At 36.5% G+C, this 17,500-nt stretch overlaps 1 protein-coding gene across 3 annotated transcripts in view; it reads left to right on the top strand.

The window, feature by feature from the left end:
• LOC135225848 (Kv channel-interacting protein 4-like) overlaps window positions 1–17,500 on the top strand; it is a 790,651-nt gene that overhangs the window by 713,170 nt on the left and 59,981 nt on the right. For all 3 annotated transcript variants that reach the window (XM_064265390.1, XM_064265392.1, XM_064265391.1), the window contains exon 5: window positions 698–768. In XM_064265390.1, coding sequence (XP_064121460.1) covers window positions 698–768 — 71 coding nt within the window. The remainder of the gene's footprint in view (window positions 1–697; window positions 769–17,500) is intronic.

Raw genomic sequence — 17,500 nt, 5'->3', positions numbered from 1 at the left:
CAATTACAATATTTACAATATGTTTACTTTGTCACTTTTTGTGAATTAAACTTACATTATTTACAATTACAATATTTACAATGTGGTTACTTCATTATTTAAGAGTATTAAACTTACAGTATTTACAGTTACACTACTTACAATATGGTTACGTTTTATTTTTATTAAAGTGGATGAAACTTACATTATTTACAATTACAATATGGTTACTTTTTATTTTTATTAAAGTGGATGAAACTTACATTATTTACAATTAAAATATGGTTACTTTTTGTGAATTAAACTTACATTGTTTACAATTACAATATTTACTATATGGTTGCAATATACACTAGCATTTTTTAACATAAACATAATCCCTGTTAACTTAACAATTTACACCGGTGCTGAATTTGGTGAGAGAGGAATTAAAGGTGAAAGTGGGTAGACATATAGATCTTAGATTGAGTATTAGTAGGAGAGGGAGAGGGAGGTGAGTATTTAGGGGCTTGGCCCCCTATGAGACGCCTGGAATAGAGGGAGGGGGAAGGGTGGGTAACGAGCGAGGGTGGTGGTCGTAGGATGGTTGAAGTGTGTGCAAGACTATATATATATAGATCCTCCCCCCCCCCGCAAACCCCCCCCCCCCCCGCCCAGCCCCCCGCAGCAGATGTTTGCTAAAGCATTTCATTTTCTTCTTTTCTCCGTCTTTTTTCAGACGCCACGGCTTATGCCCACTACGTCTTCAATACATTTGATACCGAGCATCAGGGATCCATCAGCTTTGAGGTAAGATACGTCATTTGTAGTTGTTTTTCGACTTTGTGTTTCTCTCCGGATTTCTTTTAGACTTGCAGTGGGGTTGGGCCGCTTTTGTGTGTTTTTTTTTTCCCCTTTTTTTGACATCTTTTGACATTGCATTTTTTTCTGTTAGCTGTGATTTGTGTGTGTGTATGTCTGCGTATTTTCTTTAAGCTTGAACGTACGTATATATATTCTTCCATCCAGTCTCTGTATTATATATTTTATATATATATATATATATATATATATATATATATATATATATATATATATATATATATATAATATATAATGAATGATGATTTCAAACTTCAGCTAAATATTCTATAGAGCAATTTATGATATTACAACTCAACGACGAAAAATCTTAGAAAAATGCCGAAGCTGCAAACACAGAATTTAAATTCCTTTATATATATATATATATATATATATATATATATATATATATATATATATATAGATATATAATATAATGTATTTAAATTTTGTGTGTGCAGCTTCGGCATATTTCTACGATTTTTCGTCGTTGAGTTGTAATATCATAAATTGCTCTATAGAATATTGAGTTGAAGTTTGAAATCATCTTCATTTATTATTTTAGCTTTGGTATATACATATATCATGAGTTGTATTTTTTGCCTTTGATATATGTTTGTGTTCGCCTTTTCGTCTTCATAGCTGTCAAAGAAGACCTCCTTTCACGTCTGATGAATGATGTCTTTAAAGTTTTTTTTTTTACGAGTTTTCGTTTAAATATTTTTCGTGCGTTTTTCACCTTTCGATATTTATAGTGAATCTTATTTTTTTTTCTTTTTACTTTTTGTCAAGGCTATTCTGTCAGGACAGTTATCACTTATTTATTATCATTTTTCTCTCGCTTTCTTGTCCCTTGTCTCTGAATCATTGGTTTCTTCTTCTTCTTCTTCTTCTTCTTCTTCTTCTTCTTCTTCTTCTTCCCACTGTGTCTCGCGTTCGCTTCTAACTTTTCTTTAATTCTTTCGTATTTCATTTCTCTTTCCTTCCAGTTTTTAGTTACATCTTTATTTTAATTTTATTTTTCTTCGTCTTCCCCGTTTTCACTTCTCTTTCTCGTAAATTTATGTTTCGCTCTATATTTACTGGTCCTTCGTTTCTTACCACTTCCTATGTCGAGGTCGCAACTGGATGATATCAGTGCTGGCGATAAACCCACTAGTTGTCCAATCATACGGATAGCACCTTTAATGGGTGGCCTAATGGCTGTTATTAAGTCGCCCAGTGGCTTCACGGGCGTCGTTTTATTCACCTGTTATCGGTGATAACCGCCCATATTCGCCATTGTCTTCAGGCTGGCATACGTATGCGTAAGGTGGAATCTGCATTGGCGTTCTATCAGATTTCCTTTTTTTTATTGCTTTCTTTACAATCTATGCCATTTGCTTTCTGCTTGCGGTAAGCAACGTGAATCTGGTCTCGAGGATGAGGTCATTCTGGTTGTCACGCTGCCCTCCCCCAAAAAAAGAGACTGAGGGTATCTTGTATTTGCAAATTTGTATAACCCTCCATTGCTGTTTGTATTTTAAGTGGTTCTTAAAAAACTCTCGATTTCGAAAGTAACTTTACCTTTTTTTTTTTTTTTTCAAAATGTTCATTAGTCCTCTCTCGCGAAAGTTGAGCTTACCTGCGCTCCCAAGATGATCCTCGGCCACTTGTCAAAGTTCCCTTCCTTGACCTCGATTCATTTTTTTTCCTTTTCTCAGTTTCTGTTGCTTAATATTTATTGGTCTTTCTCTAAATTATTGTTGGATTTATGAAGGACCTTTTATCCGTTCCTTGAATGATTTGGGACTTCATTTTCTGTTTCGAAAAGTTAACATCCGTCTCTTCGATGCTGTTAATTTTATTCTTAGCCGATATATCATTGACTGTTCTGTTTAGTTGTTATCTATCTTCATGTTTTTCGTAGTTCTCTTTCGATATTATTTTCCTTTACGTCCTTCCGCATCTATAGTCAAGGATAATTAAAAATAATAGATATATATTGATAAAATCTTATATGGGTAACTACAGAAAAATATTAACATTTAAATACATAAATTATATGTAAAATGTATACGCTAAAAATAAATGTCACTCAGAAATGTAGGATAAAATTGTATTTGTTAAATTTTGGTCAATTTAAGTCAACTTTGATAAAAATTCTGCTTGTATTACTGACAAAACTGTAAAATATTATATATTTTCTCTAATAAAAGATACAAAAAAAGATTTAAAAATAGATTATGGGCTTCCCGTAATCTTTCAAACGACCCCATGGCCTCAAACGAGTTGTTGGTATTACGATCGTTAACCTGTATCTGACTGTCCTGTTTCCCTGTTACGGCGAGAATTAAAAAAGCAAATACTCCTGAATTGCATCACCTTTTAGGCTTTACACAGAGCAGGGTTTCTCTCTCTCTCTCTCTCTCTCTCTCTCTCTCTCTCTCTCTCTCACTCTCTCATTTCGGTTATTGGGGTATAGTCAATTATACTTAGAAGAGTATTGTGAAAGTGCATTTTCACACAAGTTCTCTTTGGCAATGGTCTTATTTCCCATTTATCTTCGACTCAGTTCACTTAAATCATAATCATCACACAACCCTCTGGATTTGAAGCCATTTAATTTTACTCAGAATATATCTCTGTGTGTGTGTGTGTGTGTGTGTGTGTGTGTGTGTGTGTGTCCTGCGCTTTTCCTTGAGAATCCTGAATGCCTATGTTGACCTTATGGTAGTCTTATGGTTGTCGGTTTTGGATGATCACAGTTACCGGTTCCTGACACACAGACATTATTGATCTGGCAAGCAACAGTGGAGAGGACTCTATCTACCGAGATGGTGGTGACCTTAAGACAGCAGCCATTGGAATTTCTCGGGGGGGAGTTCGTGCAATAGTCGTTTTGATGTGGTCTAATATTGGCCCTGTTTTGAACGTATCTTTAATCGGAGAATTTCATCTTGCAAAAGTTTCGTTGGGCAGACTTTATACCATTCGTTTCATACCGTGATTACCTGATGGGGATGATGCAACACCTGTGTTGTGTCTTTTTTTAGATCCTGTCAGTGCATTCTTTGGATTTTTTTTTTTTTTTTTTTTTGCACGTTCATTGTCTGTTAGGGTCTTTTTTATATATATAGATTATTGGAGGAAAAAACCCTTGGTCGAATTTTTTCAAGGTATGTCGGAAATTCTTCAGTTATGTCTCTCCTTGTAATATTAGCATTCTTCATTCTTGCGTCCTTTTTATCTTGATACCAAAACAGAAAATTAAATATCGCTCATTTTCCAATCATTATTATTTTTTTGCTGCATGATTTCAAACTCTTAGTTTTTAACGTATAATTTCGTAGGTTTCACAAGACCTTAGTTTAATCTGCAATGCTGGAGCAGCCAATAAGAGTTCATTTTTGCGAACGAAACTTAAATTCGCTTACCAGTTTCCAAACGCTTTCTGTTTTATATATTTTAACATTCGGCTTTGTGTAACTTCGTATTTCCCCATTGGCTGACTGCATTCAGAATGACAGCGAGAGAATTCAGGTTCACCGCAATTAATACCCTCGAGAAACGTTTCGTCATAAAGGAGGAAAACAAGAAGCGACCGAGCAAGGTGGTGTTTGCCAATGAAATCCGAAAGGATTTGTCATCGTCGAAGTCCTGAGGCGTCTGGGGAGATATGTGTCGCATTGTCACTCCTCGGCTTTTTTTTTTTTTTTCTCTGGGCGATGTCAGCGCTTTTTTGAATAGCGGCTTGCCCCAGATATCGCTACTTTTGTCATTTTCCTTTTTTATTGAATAACTTCAAATTTTCGATTTGATATTCCTGTTTGATTATGCATGAATTAAAAACGTCGTCGTTACTTTTGTCATTTTCCTTTTTTTTTAATAACTTTAAATTTTCGCTTTGATATTCCCGTTTGATTATGCATGTATTAAAATCGTCGTCGGTACGTTTGTCATTTTCCTTTTTTTTTTATAAGTTTAAATTTTCGCTTTGATATTCCCGTTTATTATGCATGAATTAAAAACCATCGTCGGTGGATTTGTTATATCTTGCAAGCAAATGTATGAGAGTAGTTACATTTCGAGCAGACTGCTTGATTTATTTTGTCGTAATAAATTCCTTACTCCAGTAAAATCACCTTCTTTTGTTTTAACCTTTAAAAATGATCCATCGCCGCTCAAGCCAGAGTTCCAAATTATCATGAATGTTATTTAAAGGATGAAAAATGATAAAGAACTGACATTTCCTGTCCCAAATTATCATGAATGTTGATTAACGGATGAAAAATTATAAAGTACTGACATATCCTGACACAGGAATTTATGAAGTGTTTGTTTTGTGAGAACTATCTAAGTTCCTACTGATTAAGTATTAAAGAAAGTGCAGGAGGGGAGGCTGAGATGGTATGGACACCTGTTGAGGAGAGATGAGGACCACGCTGGGAGACATACTATGGGAATGGAGGTTCAAGGAATTGATGAGGCATAAGCACAGGATAGAAATAGATGGAAATGGGTCATCCGAAACGACGACCCCATACAAAAATGGGTACCAGCTGGGAAGAAGAATCCAAGTTCCTGCTGATACACAATTTTTACATGTAGATATTTTGCTGTAGACTCACTTTCTAACAAAAGAATTCCTCTAACAACAACAACCAAGGACGACAAGGAAATAATGAAACCTTTGCCAATTTCCGCTTGAGTACACACAAGCCATGAAAGCTCCCCAGGACGGTGATATCATCTTGCTCCCGCGTTATTTGTCCGTCTGTCGGGCACCGAACGGAAAGCTGCCATCCGGAGAAGAGCGATAGGCGGCGAGTCCTCCCCAGTCACTCCCTCGTCCCTTTAATTAGGGCTGAAGTTTCACATTCGCTCCCCTGAAGCCGTGCGGCAAAAGGAAGCCTTAATTAGGGACAGTTTGGAAGCAGACAGCGCCTCTTTGTCTTAAAAAGTTCCCCGCGTGTTTTATGATTTTTTTTTTTTTTTTTTTTTTTTTTACTTCCCAGCTCTGATATCTATACGCAGTGTATAAGTAGGTAATTTAATCATATATATAATATGCCTTTTTCTCTTTGTGGGCGTGGCTTTAAATATGTTCCCTTTCAGCAAATACTTTAGATTGGAACCACTAGCCACACGGATCATCTTGGGATTTATTATGAGCTGGCGGTATGTGTTGGTAGTCGACCACCCAAATAAACCACATATAACGGTGTATACATGTTTTTATTTTCTGTCTCTTTCTCTCATACACACTCATGCATGTAATATATATATATATATATATATATATATATATATATATATATATATTATATATATATATTATCTCGGAGCACTGGGAAAGTTCAAAATAAAATAAAATGACAACAGTGGCAAGTACTTTCGTATATTTAACACATCTTCGGGGCACTAAGATGTGTTAAATATACGAAAGTACGTTGGCACTCTTATCATTTCATTTTGAACCTTCCAGTGGGCTTCGGGTAATAAACAAAATCACGTGCTTGCTTAGATGATTTCTTGGTATATATATATATATATATATATATAATATATATATAATTATATATAAATATATTATATATATCTATATATATAAATAGCATATATAAATATATATATATATGATATATATACATATATATATATATATATATATATATATATATATATATGCGTATTTATACACACTCGTACATAAACAAAGCTGCTGGATATAACCCGAACCCTAACGCAGTATCGTCGTCTGCATCTCCACATACGCCAGAGCGACATGTCTCCTTGAACAAGCCACTGCTGTTGCTTCTCATTGCAGAGTCCCTGTCTCTGTCCTTCTTGCGCTTACAGGAATGTTTCTCGTGCCTTTCTGATCCGGAGGAAAGGCTTGCTTGCTTATTTCATGCAAATGTAGCGCCTTGTGCTTGCTTGCTTTCTCAAGCGTGAGCAATACCGCCGAGAGGTTCATATGTGCCTTGTGCGTTTTCACTTGTTGAAATTTATCTCGGCTCTTTTATTTCAATGGATTTTTCTTTCTTCGCGGAATGGAAGCGAGTTTGAAAATAAAATATATTATTATTATTATTATTATTATTATTATTATTATTATTATTATTATTATTATTATTATTATTATTATTATTATTATTGCCGTTGAATAGATTGGTTGTTTTCACATTATGACAATTGTAAGGCTTATTGATATTTTACGTACTAGTAAACATATGTATACAGAAATTATGTATGAAAATTCGTAAAGTAATTAAGTCTTCGGGCGTAACCAGCCTCGTTTCATGTGCAGAACTAGCCCCATTTCAGGGAATCCCTTCTCATCTCCACCCCCTTTGGGAGGGGGGTAAGATGAAACCCCATTATAAACCATCTTAGGGGTCCCCACCATAACCCTGCCAAGTTTCATGCCCAATGGACCAGCCGCTTGGCCTTGATTGAATGACAGACGGACGGACTGACATTACACCCATTATAGTAAGATTGTTAGTCATAGGCGATTTGCTGTCTTGAGAGATCTTAGATTGTCGAGGTACTATACTTGGTATCTTTCTCTTCGGACGCAGAGAAAATCTTGATGTCTTTTACAGTTTTTAATAAAAAGTTCCTCGATGATATTCTCGCCCCATTTTCTTCTTCTTCCGTTCTGATCTTTTTGTCAAATGTTTACTCGATTTTCCCCAAGAAAATTTCATTTTTCTGACGTCATCGACCTGGCCTTTACTTCTTTCATAAAGGGACATAAAAGGAGATTAGATAAATCTGTAAATAAAAGAAGAAAGTAAATTTAAAATGAATCGGGAAAAATTAGATGAAATTCGTTATGGATTGGTAGAAACAGCAAACAGAAAAGATTTGATTTGCGGATTCACGATGCAAAAACAGACTTTGATTATGATGAATCTGAAAAAACAGAGGAAAGATGACAGTGAATCTGGGAACCCATAAGAAAAATTGTTGTGTCAATGAGAAACAAGGCGTGATCCGATCTCCAGCTTACTCGGGGCGTGTGCTAAAATCTACGGTCAAATAGAGCGTTGTTTCACCAACAAAAATTTAAATACGCTATATTCTATTATAAATATTTTTTCTGTCCTGTTTAACATACGCATTATTAATTTTTTTTTTTTTTTTTTTTTACATTTTCAATCTAATAAATCATAAATATCCTATCCTAAAATTCCTGTATCTTTAACTCAACACGAAACATCTTTTTCAGACCTTTTTAGGCTCTTCCATAGGGCTTTCCTCCCCACCCCCCACCCCCACAAGAACAACAACATCAATAACAACAACAACAAAATAGTTTGTAAAAATAGTTTGCAGGCTTACTCCCCGAGTAAGCGAAAACGCTCGAAAATTATAAATTGTTATTGGAAAACCGAGTGTACAATTCATGTGTGTACGGTATGACCCAAGGGATTGGTTGGTGACGTGATTGAATAGTGTTTTATCAACCTTTCCTTAAATCGCAAAAGTGACCAGTCAATCCGTCAATTTCTTTCTTGTCATGATTTTAAGTTAATCAAATTGCGGTGTGACGTTGATGGATGTGTGTCAACCACTTAAACGATTTCCTTAAGTGTTTTTGCTCTCTCTCTCTCTCTCTCTCTCTCTCTCTCTCTCTCTCTCTCTCTCTCTCTCTCTAAGTTATTCAAGGTTATCTGGTTTTGTTTTCATTTTGTGGTATTCTATGTCATTTGATTTTTCCTATTTCATGAAGAAGAGACCAAGAAATGCACCAATAAAGGAAATGTCTATACGCACCATTATCTCCAGCCCGATCCTTCTCAGCTTGCAAAAATGACCATTTATCTCCCCCGGAAGTATCGAAGCAATTTCTCAACCCCACCCCACTCCCTCACCCCAACTACCCTGTCTAGACAATTCAGCCCAAGTTGCAATAATAACCTTCGATAAACATGGAAGAACAAGAAGTCACGTCGTTAGCTATATTTCCATTTAGAATTATTTGAATTATTTCGATTTCTGTCTTCCTCGAAATTCGGATTGAGAGCTGCTATCATGTTCCCCACTAACGTAGGATATTCAATGGATGCTGTTTTATTTATTATATTTTCTTGTACTCTAGCAATTCCATGAGGTTAATCAGGCATATGATACTAATACACTTAATTTTTGTACGTCATGTATTAATTCTCACTGCGACTGGCTCTGGAAGGTACCAGTCTATACTTCTAAAAGTAATGTATAAATGTAATGTATTTTCACAAGACTTGATTTTGTTATACTAACATTCATTAACGAGGAGAGATAAAGAGAGAGAGAATTTGAACGTTGCATCATCTACTGTACTAAAAAAAAAAAAAAAAAAAAAAAAAAAAAAAAAAAAAAGATAGCACAATCTCATTCAGTATTACCACGTCACGTCATGTCCTTGCCTCAAGTGGAAACAGAAGAAGTTAAATATAAAATCTCATTGAAACGGCGTCACAGAAAGCGACGAGGAGGAAGGAAAGGGTGAGAGAAAGAAAAGAGAAGAGAAGAATAGATAGAGCGTTAATCATCTGACCCAGATGAAGAACGGGAATGAGCCCATTCCTAACAATCGGGAATGAAATTGGACGCACAATTTTATCAAAGATCGTCATCATCAACTTAGCCATTATCATGAGCACCAAATTAAGCCGTCTGATTGCGTCGTTTCACGGCCGACTTGCCTTGCTTTATTGAGGCTTTGCCTCGAATAAATGGGTGCCGCCTCTCTCTCTCTCTCTCTCTCTCTCTCTCTCTCTCTCTCTCTCTGATGCAGTATTTTGGACGCGTATTTTAAAATGGCCTGTTGTTTTAGTGGGGGATTAGCAAAATCTAATTGCCTGCATCTCTCTCTCTCTCTCTCTCTCTCTCTCTCTCTCTCTCTCTCTCTCTCTCTCTCTCTCTACTGGTGACGGACGATGATCGATAATATGGTAATATAAACACATAATGATCTCTCTCTCTCTCTCTCTCTCTCTCTCTCTCTCTCTCTCTCTCTCTCTGTCATATGCAATATTTTTGGAATCGTTTCGAGTGTAATAAGGGATAAAAAAATTCTCTCTCTCTCTCTCTCTCCTCTCTCTCTCTCTCTCTCTCTCTCTCTCTCTCTCAAAGCACGCGTTGCATTTTGCTTTCATTGGATGATTGTGACGACGACTTGGGACTGTTCTTTTGTACGTCCCTCATTCGTGTGTGGTACCTCTAAATTTCTCTTTGAGGATTTTCATATTTATGTTTGAAGCCGCTTTGTGTACGAGAGCAAAAATTTGGAAAAATAGAAGAAGAAATGGCCCATCTTTCTCTCTCTTAAAAAAAGTTAGTAGTTAAAACCTACAACAAATTAAATTGCAGAAATTAAACTTACGATACACCCTCACTCATAAGTTGTCAGCATTATATTCCTAACTTAAGGTAAATTAAAACTTCCTGTATTTAATGCCTGTTAATTTTTATTTTATTATTTTTATTTTCATTTCTATTATTATTATGTCCAGTGTTATTATTATTATTTTCATTTTCATTATTTTTATTTAAATTTTTTATTTTTATATACCAAACAGCTCATACCAGCTTCATTTTTAGAGCAAATGGGGAAATATCAACATTAATCCGAAATGGAAAATACTTACATTAGTGAAACTAATTTTCCTGTGAATGCCATGATGCTTTGCGTTTACGTCATTACCCGGTAAATATACTTTTTTTTATGTAATCAATTCATTCCTAACATAATTATAATGTATGATCATTAAACAGGGTGTTTTGTGTTAATTCTAAGGAGGGCAATGGGTGTGCCATAGCTGCTGTGACAGGCATTACCCAGATTAATACTTCGTCTGTGAGTGAGTGGTAGTAATTCTCCGCCCGAATCAAGAAGCAAGGTTTAGGATCCCTTTATCAAAAGGGGAAACAGGAAAATCCCTGAAAGCGCTGCGCTGCCAATTTTGGGGCTTAAAATATCCGCGCGGGGACGTTGAATTCAGGCTTCAGGGAGCTCGCTGAAATGGGGGGAAAGCGAACCGTGGTGTCAGCCTGTGATTGCAAACTCTCCAGTTATGTTGGGCGCCTCGATTCAGGTTTTCGAGTGGTTTTTATCATCGTTATTATGACTGGAGGTGTTGCTGTTGAGATGCCATTTGTCTGTCATTCCGCACTTTTCTGTCCGCCCTCAATTCTAAAGACCTTCTGAGGTTAGAGGGCTGCAAATTGGTGAGTTGATCATCCACCCTCTAGTCATCAGACATACCAAATTGCAGCCTTCTAGCCTCAGTAGTTTTTATTTTATTCATGGTTAAAGTTAGTCATGATCGTGCGTCTGGCACCGCTATAAGTGCCAACAACACAGGTCATCACCGGGCCGTGGCTGAGAGTTTCATTTATTCAAATCTTTAGCACCCCTTTCTTTCCTCTTTTCGCAATTCTATACTTAATTATTACTTAGTGTGTATATTTCGTTTCTCTCACTTCGTATTTTCAATTGAGTTTCTCTCTCTCTCTCTCTCTCTCTCTCTCTCCCTCTCTCTCTCTCTCTCTAGATGTTGTGACACCAGGTTTATTAATAGACACAATCAATATCTCTCTCTCGCTGCTTTTGTTAGATCTCGGCTGCTGAATTTTTTACTTTTTTTGCCCTTTCTGTCTACAAAATGAGCAGCGCCTACTTCCCTTAGTTTTTTCGCCGCTGCTTTTATACATAAAAAAAAAAAAGAAGCAGCGAAGAACACACTTCCCTTTTCACTTCAGCTTAGAAGGTCGAGTGTTGATTTTTTGAGATTTCCCTTAACCGTTCCTTTCAACCTAGAGAAAAAAAAAACAAAAGTTCCTACGAACAATTCCCTTGTCGGCCTTGTTAGGACGTCGGCTGCCGATTTTTACGCTTTTCTTTTGTGTGCTGTTTTTGCTATGGGGGGGGGGGGGGGGGGTGGGGGGGGGGGGGGGGGGGGGGGGGGGGCGAATAACAACAAGCACCAGCAGCAATGGATGTTCATGAGGCAGTATTGAGACGCAATTGCTCGACCCCCTGCTGACACGGCCTGACCAAATGGACTCCACTCTGATATTTTTTTTTATATGGTCCGCTTTTTATCGGGATCAAAGCCCTTGCGAAGGACGGCAGTGGTTTAAAGGTTCCTTTGTGAAGTCTATCCGTGGCAGAAAGGAAAAATCCACTACTTATGGCACTGAATGGGCACTGAGTGGGAGTGCCTTCTCTTGTGATGCAAGACGCGATTATTCGGGTCTTTTAGAAATGGAGTCGTCTTTGTCATCTCCAGCAGAACGGCTGTGTTTTAAACTGCGTTTTTTGTCAGTAGGATTGCGTAAGTAATAACATACCCTTAACTCAGAATAATATACAATTATTAGTACAAATTTGTCCACAAAGAGACATGATACAAAATAAAGAAAGTGGACAGTAATTTCTTCTGGTCTTGCAAGTACATGGCCTACAAAGAAAAATGCAACATCAAGAAAAATACATCAAGCGCAAATAACATATATAAGGCTGTAAGACTATAAAAAATGGTCTTTACTTAGCGCCATTCGAGATACACGGTCGATTCGTCCTATAACCGAAAGACTCGTTCCAAACGTATTGATTTCACGGTTTTTCAACGATTTCACGTCTCGTGTCATATATCGATTCCAAATGTCATTTCCTTAAGCTTGTCTCTAAATGCTGAACTCGCTGTTTCATCCCACGAGATTTCAGCCATTTATGAATGTCAAGCTCTCGTAATACAAGACGAACTCTCTTTGCAAGTTTCCTCCCAGAGGTATATCACAATTATTTCGACTCTGCTCCTTCCTACCTGAATATCTGATACAATTTTGGCCGGAAGTCGAACACACATCGGTTTGCCCCCTCCCCCCTTCCCCCCTGTTTTAACGGGTTTGTGATCGTCCCGTCCAGGTCCCGTCCAACTCCGCCGTCTGTCATCGATTCTTTTGAAAACCGGGAGACGGAATTCATCTCTCTCTGGCCTGCTGTGACGTCCGGTCATTTCGTCCCCCTTCCGTCTCTCCTTCCACCTGATATCTCCTGACAAGATAATTAATGGAGGGGAAAAAAGAGGGCGAAATCCTCAGAAGAACATTTTACTCCTTTATTTGTACCTTCGCCTCCTCATCCGAGTTTTTTTTTTTCTTTCTTTCTTTCTTTTGGGAGGTGAGGTGGGGGGGGTGCATTTCCATCGCTGGTGATCGAATGGGGATTAGAGTAACCATCTCTCAGAAAAATGATAAGGGCTTTAGTTGAATACCATATCGGATCATCCTCTCTCTCTCCTCTCTCTCTCTCTCTCTCTCTCTCTCTCTCTCGTAATAGTAGTAGTAGTAGTAGTAATAGTTCTAAGTGTATCATTATTTTTCCAAAATACAAATCTTGGTTTCTTCACCTTTCAGAAAGCATTATTATTTTTATTAGTTCTTAAAATCATGTTCGTATTCATGAACCACTTTTTTTTTTAAGAATGTTCTATCTCATACTTTATTGTTTTACTGAAAGTTTTTTTTATTTCATTTTCTATTTATTTATTTATTTTTATTTTATTTTATTTATTTATTTTTTATTAATTTATCATTTATTTATTTGTTTGTTTATTTATTTTTATTTGTTTATTTATTTATTTTCAAAAATGAAAATACGAAATATGAAACGAATACTGATAATAGTGATTTTACGTCCACACTTACTCTATCTCCTTGTCACTCACTCCCTTTCTGGCCAGAATCGTAAGCTGTAAGTTCCAAAGCAATTATTATGATTTTTTTTTATGAGCCGTAGCAGTTTATGCGCCAACGTCCATTGACTCACATATTTGGTGGGCGACATTACAGTTACATAATCTCCAGTGCGTTGCTCGTATAAGAAGGGGCTTTAAGTCATAAACACAAGATCAGATGTGCTTGAAAATTTGATTTTTATAACACATAAATCGGCAGACGCATGGTTTTTCTAAAGTCATATCCGCCTGTGGTGTTTGTGTATGGTAACACTGCGTCCGGGGCTTTAGATAGTCACATTCAGCTTACATTCAACAATAATAACAATATCCTATTTCGAATATTAACGGTGTAATTCGCATACGGTAAATTATTAAAACGCTTCTCAGTTGCAAATGTACACCCAAATATCCTTTTATTTACCTAAAATTTACACATAGGGTTACTATTTAAAGCCCGGGAAGCAGTGTTACCATGTGAAAACACCACAGGCCGATGGACAGATGAAAAAAAAACAGAGTATAGAGATGTTTGTCGTCGTTGATGTTTTCCGTCCTGCTTCAGTTTTATTTGATTATTAGAGTCCTCTGAGTAGCAAGTGACGTATCACTGTGCAGTGACGATATCTGACGGGGCCAAGACCGGCGCAGTCTTACGTAACTTCACATAAGAAAAAAAAAAATCCTTCCCGAACCGGGTATCGTCGCCCGGACATCCGCCATCAGCTGGTACTCCGCGGAGTGCAATTAGCACAGTTCTACTTATTATTCATTCTGAGGGGGCCCACCCCCCTCTTTATTTTTAACAAGTCTCGACGAGATGAGCAGAATCCTCCACTCTCCCCCCCGGGATCTCGTAAAAGAACAGCATGAGAAAAAAAAATAAAAAAAACTTAAATGAAACCACAAAAAAGCACAGATCAGCCCTTTGCATGCGTTCATGAAGAATTAGAATCTTTTTCGACTGTCGTAAAAATGATGTTTATGATCTGCGATAGTCGCGAGGCGTTGTAAGATGCTACTCTGAAGGATTATGACATCCGTGGACGTTATGAGGAATGCATCCGTCTTATCTCGAGTCCCTTTGTGAATCTATATTCTTTTATTTATTTATATTTTTACTTGGCCACCTTTGCGTTCCTGTCATAAACTAACTTCTTTTTTTTTTTTTTTTTTTTTTTTAAACAGGAATTTTTTTTTTCCTGGGACGAGACCCTTGTCAACCATCGAATGAAAATAATTGAACAGAGTTTTCAGGGATACAAATTCCTGAATACCTAACCTAACCCAACGTAACCTGACCTGACCCAACATAACCTAACCTAGGGGCATGGCAAAAAACTTGGGCTAGTGCAATACCAACATAACATCTCAGGAATTTGCGGACCAGTGATCTTTGTTAAACCACCTGCCACCTCTGATTAATGTTAAGCAGTTACCAGGCTTTTTCAGACCGAGATTATTACAAATACTTGACAATAATAAGTACGGAAATTGCCGGCATCTGTATCTTTCTGGACACATTCTTTCGGTGGCTTAAAAAAACATTTTCTGATTCCATGCCACTTTGTTTCAAAAAAACCGAGTTTGTGTTTTTTACTTTTTATTTATTTCTTTTGTTATATACTCTCATGTTCATGTCTCCCAAACACTCGCTGGAGACTGGAGAAAATAATTGAAAAGTTCTGCTCACTGCGAAAACAAATTGCAATACAAATTACGAAAGGATGAAAAATGATTCTATAACACTCATTTCCGTACTACCTTTATCCGTCGCTTATCCACACTTCATAATTTCTGTTGTTAAATAAGCGAGTTGGTGGTGTCTTTCAAGGTAGTTTGTGACGGAAAGCAACACATTAGTATAGTATGATTGATTCAGATTCTGTGCTCTTGGTAGATTAATATTACTACCCGTTTTTTTTCGCATTTTTTTCAATTTCCTGTGCCGTTCGTTACGCCAATTTTCCTTATCCCTTATTTGGCCACCAATTTTTTTTGTCCATTTCTTTACCTGAATTATCATTGTTATTATATTTCCCCCCCCATTTTCCTTGGCGGTGATTACGAGTGATAAAGAGCGGACGATTTACGCTCGTAAATGTAATGGGGAAGTTTATATCCGACCTCTTACAGATAACGAGTTCTTTGAACCTCCGAACACGGCCGTTGTTACAGCTTTAATATATGAACTCAAATTTGGGGAAAAGATTTTCTCGTTTATTTTAAGCCCTCCTCTAAAATATGCTTTTGCGACCCTTTTTGGTTTTCTGAAAAGAAAACGGCTGTTACGGCTTTGTCTGTCCGTCAGCACTTTTTCTGTCCGCCCTCACATCTTAAATACTACTAAGGCTAGAGGGCTGCAAAGTGGCATGTTGATCATCTACCCTCCAAGCATCGAACGTACCAAATTGCAGCCCTCTAGCCACAGCAGTTTTTTTATTTTATTTAAGGTTAAATTTAGCCATAATGACGCGTCTGGCAGCGATGTAGGACAGGTCACCACAGGGTGGTGGTTAAAGTCTCAAGGGCCACGGCTCATACAGCATTATACCGAGACTACTGAAATAAAGGTCGGTTTTCGGTGACCTTGATTATACGCTGTATCGGCTGTACAGAAAACTCTATTCCGCCCAAGACACTAAGGCACATTTTTTACATTTTTATCATATTTTAATTCGGCTTTACTTTAACTGACAATAAAATCTATTAATAGTCAGATAATAACAGTAGAATCATGGTCCGCTTGTTTAGTGTTCAGTGTCGTGGTATGCCACTCACATGTCGCTGGTTCGCGTCTCCCCCAGGTCGATGAAAAATCACAGGCTCTATCATGATCGATTACTGCTGCAGTGTGGGGTCTGCTGTAGGAGGTTGAAACCAACATTCTTTGGAAGCCTGAGTTTCAAGTCAATGGCTCCTTTGATGTGCTTGTTTCATGTGAATAGGTTTCATCTACTTAAAGGGAATAATAATACTAATAATAATAATAATAATTCCTCTGGGAGAACTACATTTTCTCTTGTTATATTTGTTTATCTTGTTCTTGAATCAATATGTCTGAGTTATATTTGTTTATCTTTACACTAAACATCTTTCTGAGTTTCTTTTGTTCATCTTTACGTGAATCATATTTCTCAGTTACATTTCTTCATCTTTACATGAATCATACCCGGTGCATTTTTTTATTGCTTCTTATTGCCCAAGATATAGGAAATTGTGATTCTTATTGTCTTGAGTTGTCTATGAGTTCTACACTTGTTTTTTCGTCCAGTTTTTAAAGAGCTACATGACTATTTTCCTGATTCATCATACGAGTACATCATCGCTTATATATATATATATATATATATATATATATATATATATATATATATATAGATAGTTATATATATATATATATAGATATATATATATATATATATATATTATATATATATATATATATATATATATGTATAGTTTAAGATATTCATCGTTTCATTGTTTGTACAGTCTCATATTTCCCTTGTAATCTACGTATGATTCATGTAAGATATCCATTTTATTTAGCTCCGGGATTTATACTCAAGCTCACATAAGCCAGAGTTAAAATAAGGGGGAAAAATATGACTTTTTCAAATATATTTCTGCAAACTTCAGACCGATACCATTTCAGCAGTTAAATTGGACAAATGCTTTTTGATTTAATATTTTAGTTTTGAATCCTGAATTTATATATTCTTTGGGTATAAACATTATTAAAATCCTCTTTTTTTCTATTTCACTTTTTTCTATCCATTATATATATATATATATATATTATATATATATATATATATATATATATATATATATATATATATAGAACATTAATTCCAACAAATTCTTTCCGAGCCCTCTCCCCTGCGTGTTAATGGCAGGCTTATAATGAGATGTCACGATCTGGTTTAACGGCGCGTTTCCTTAATTTTTTTTTT

The sequence above is a fragment of the Macrobrachium nipponense genome, chromosome 13 (genome assembly GCF_015104395.2).
Source record: "Macrobrachium nipponense isolate FS-2020 chromosome 13, ASM1510439v2, whole genome shotgun sequence".
Lineage (NCBI taxonomy): Eukaryota > Metazoa > Arthropoda > Malacostraca > Decapoda > Palaemonidae > Macrobrachium > Macrobrachium nipponense.
The sequence above is the reverse complement of the archived record's forward strand: the minus strand, read 5'-3'. Positions and strand labels throughout refer to the sequence as shown.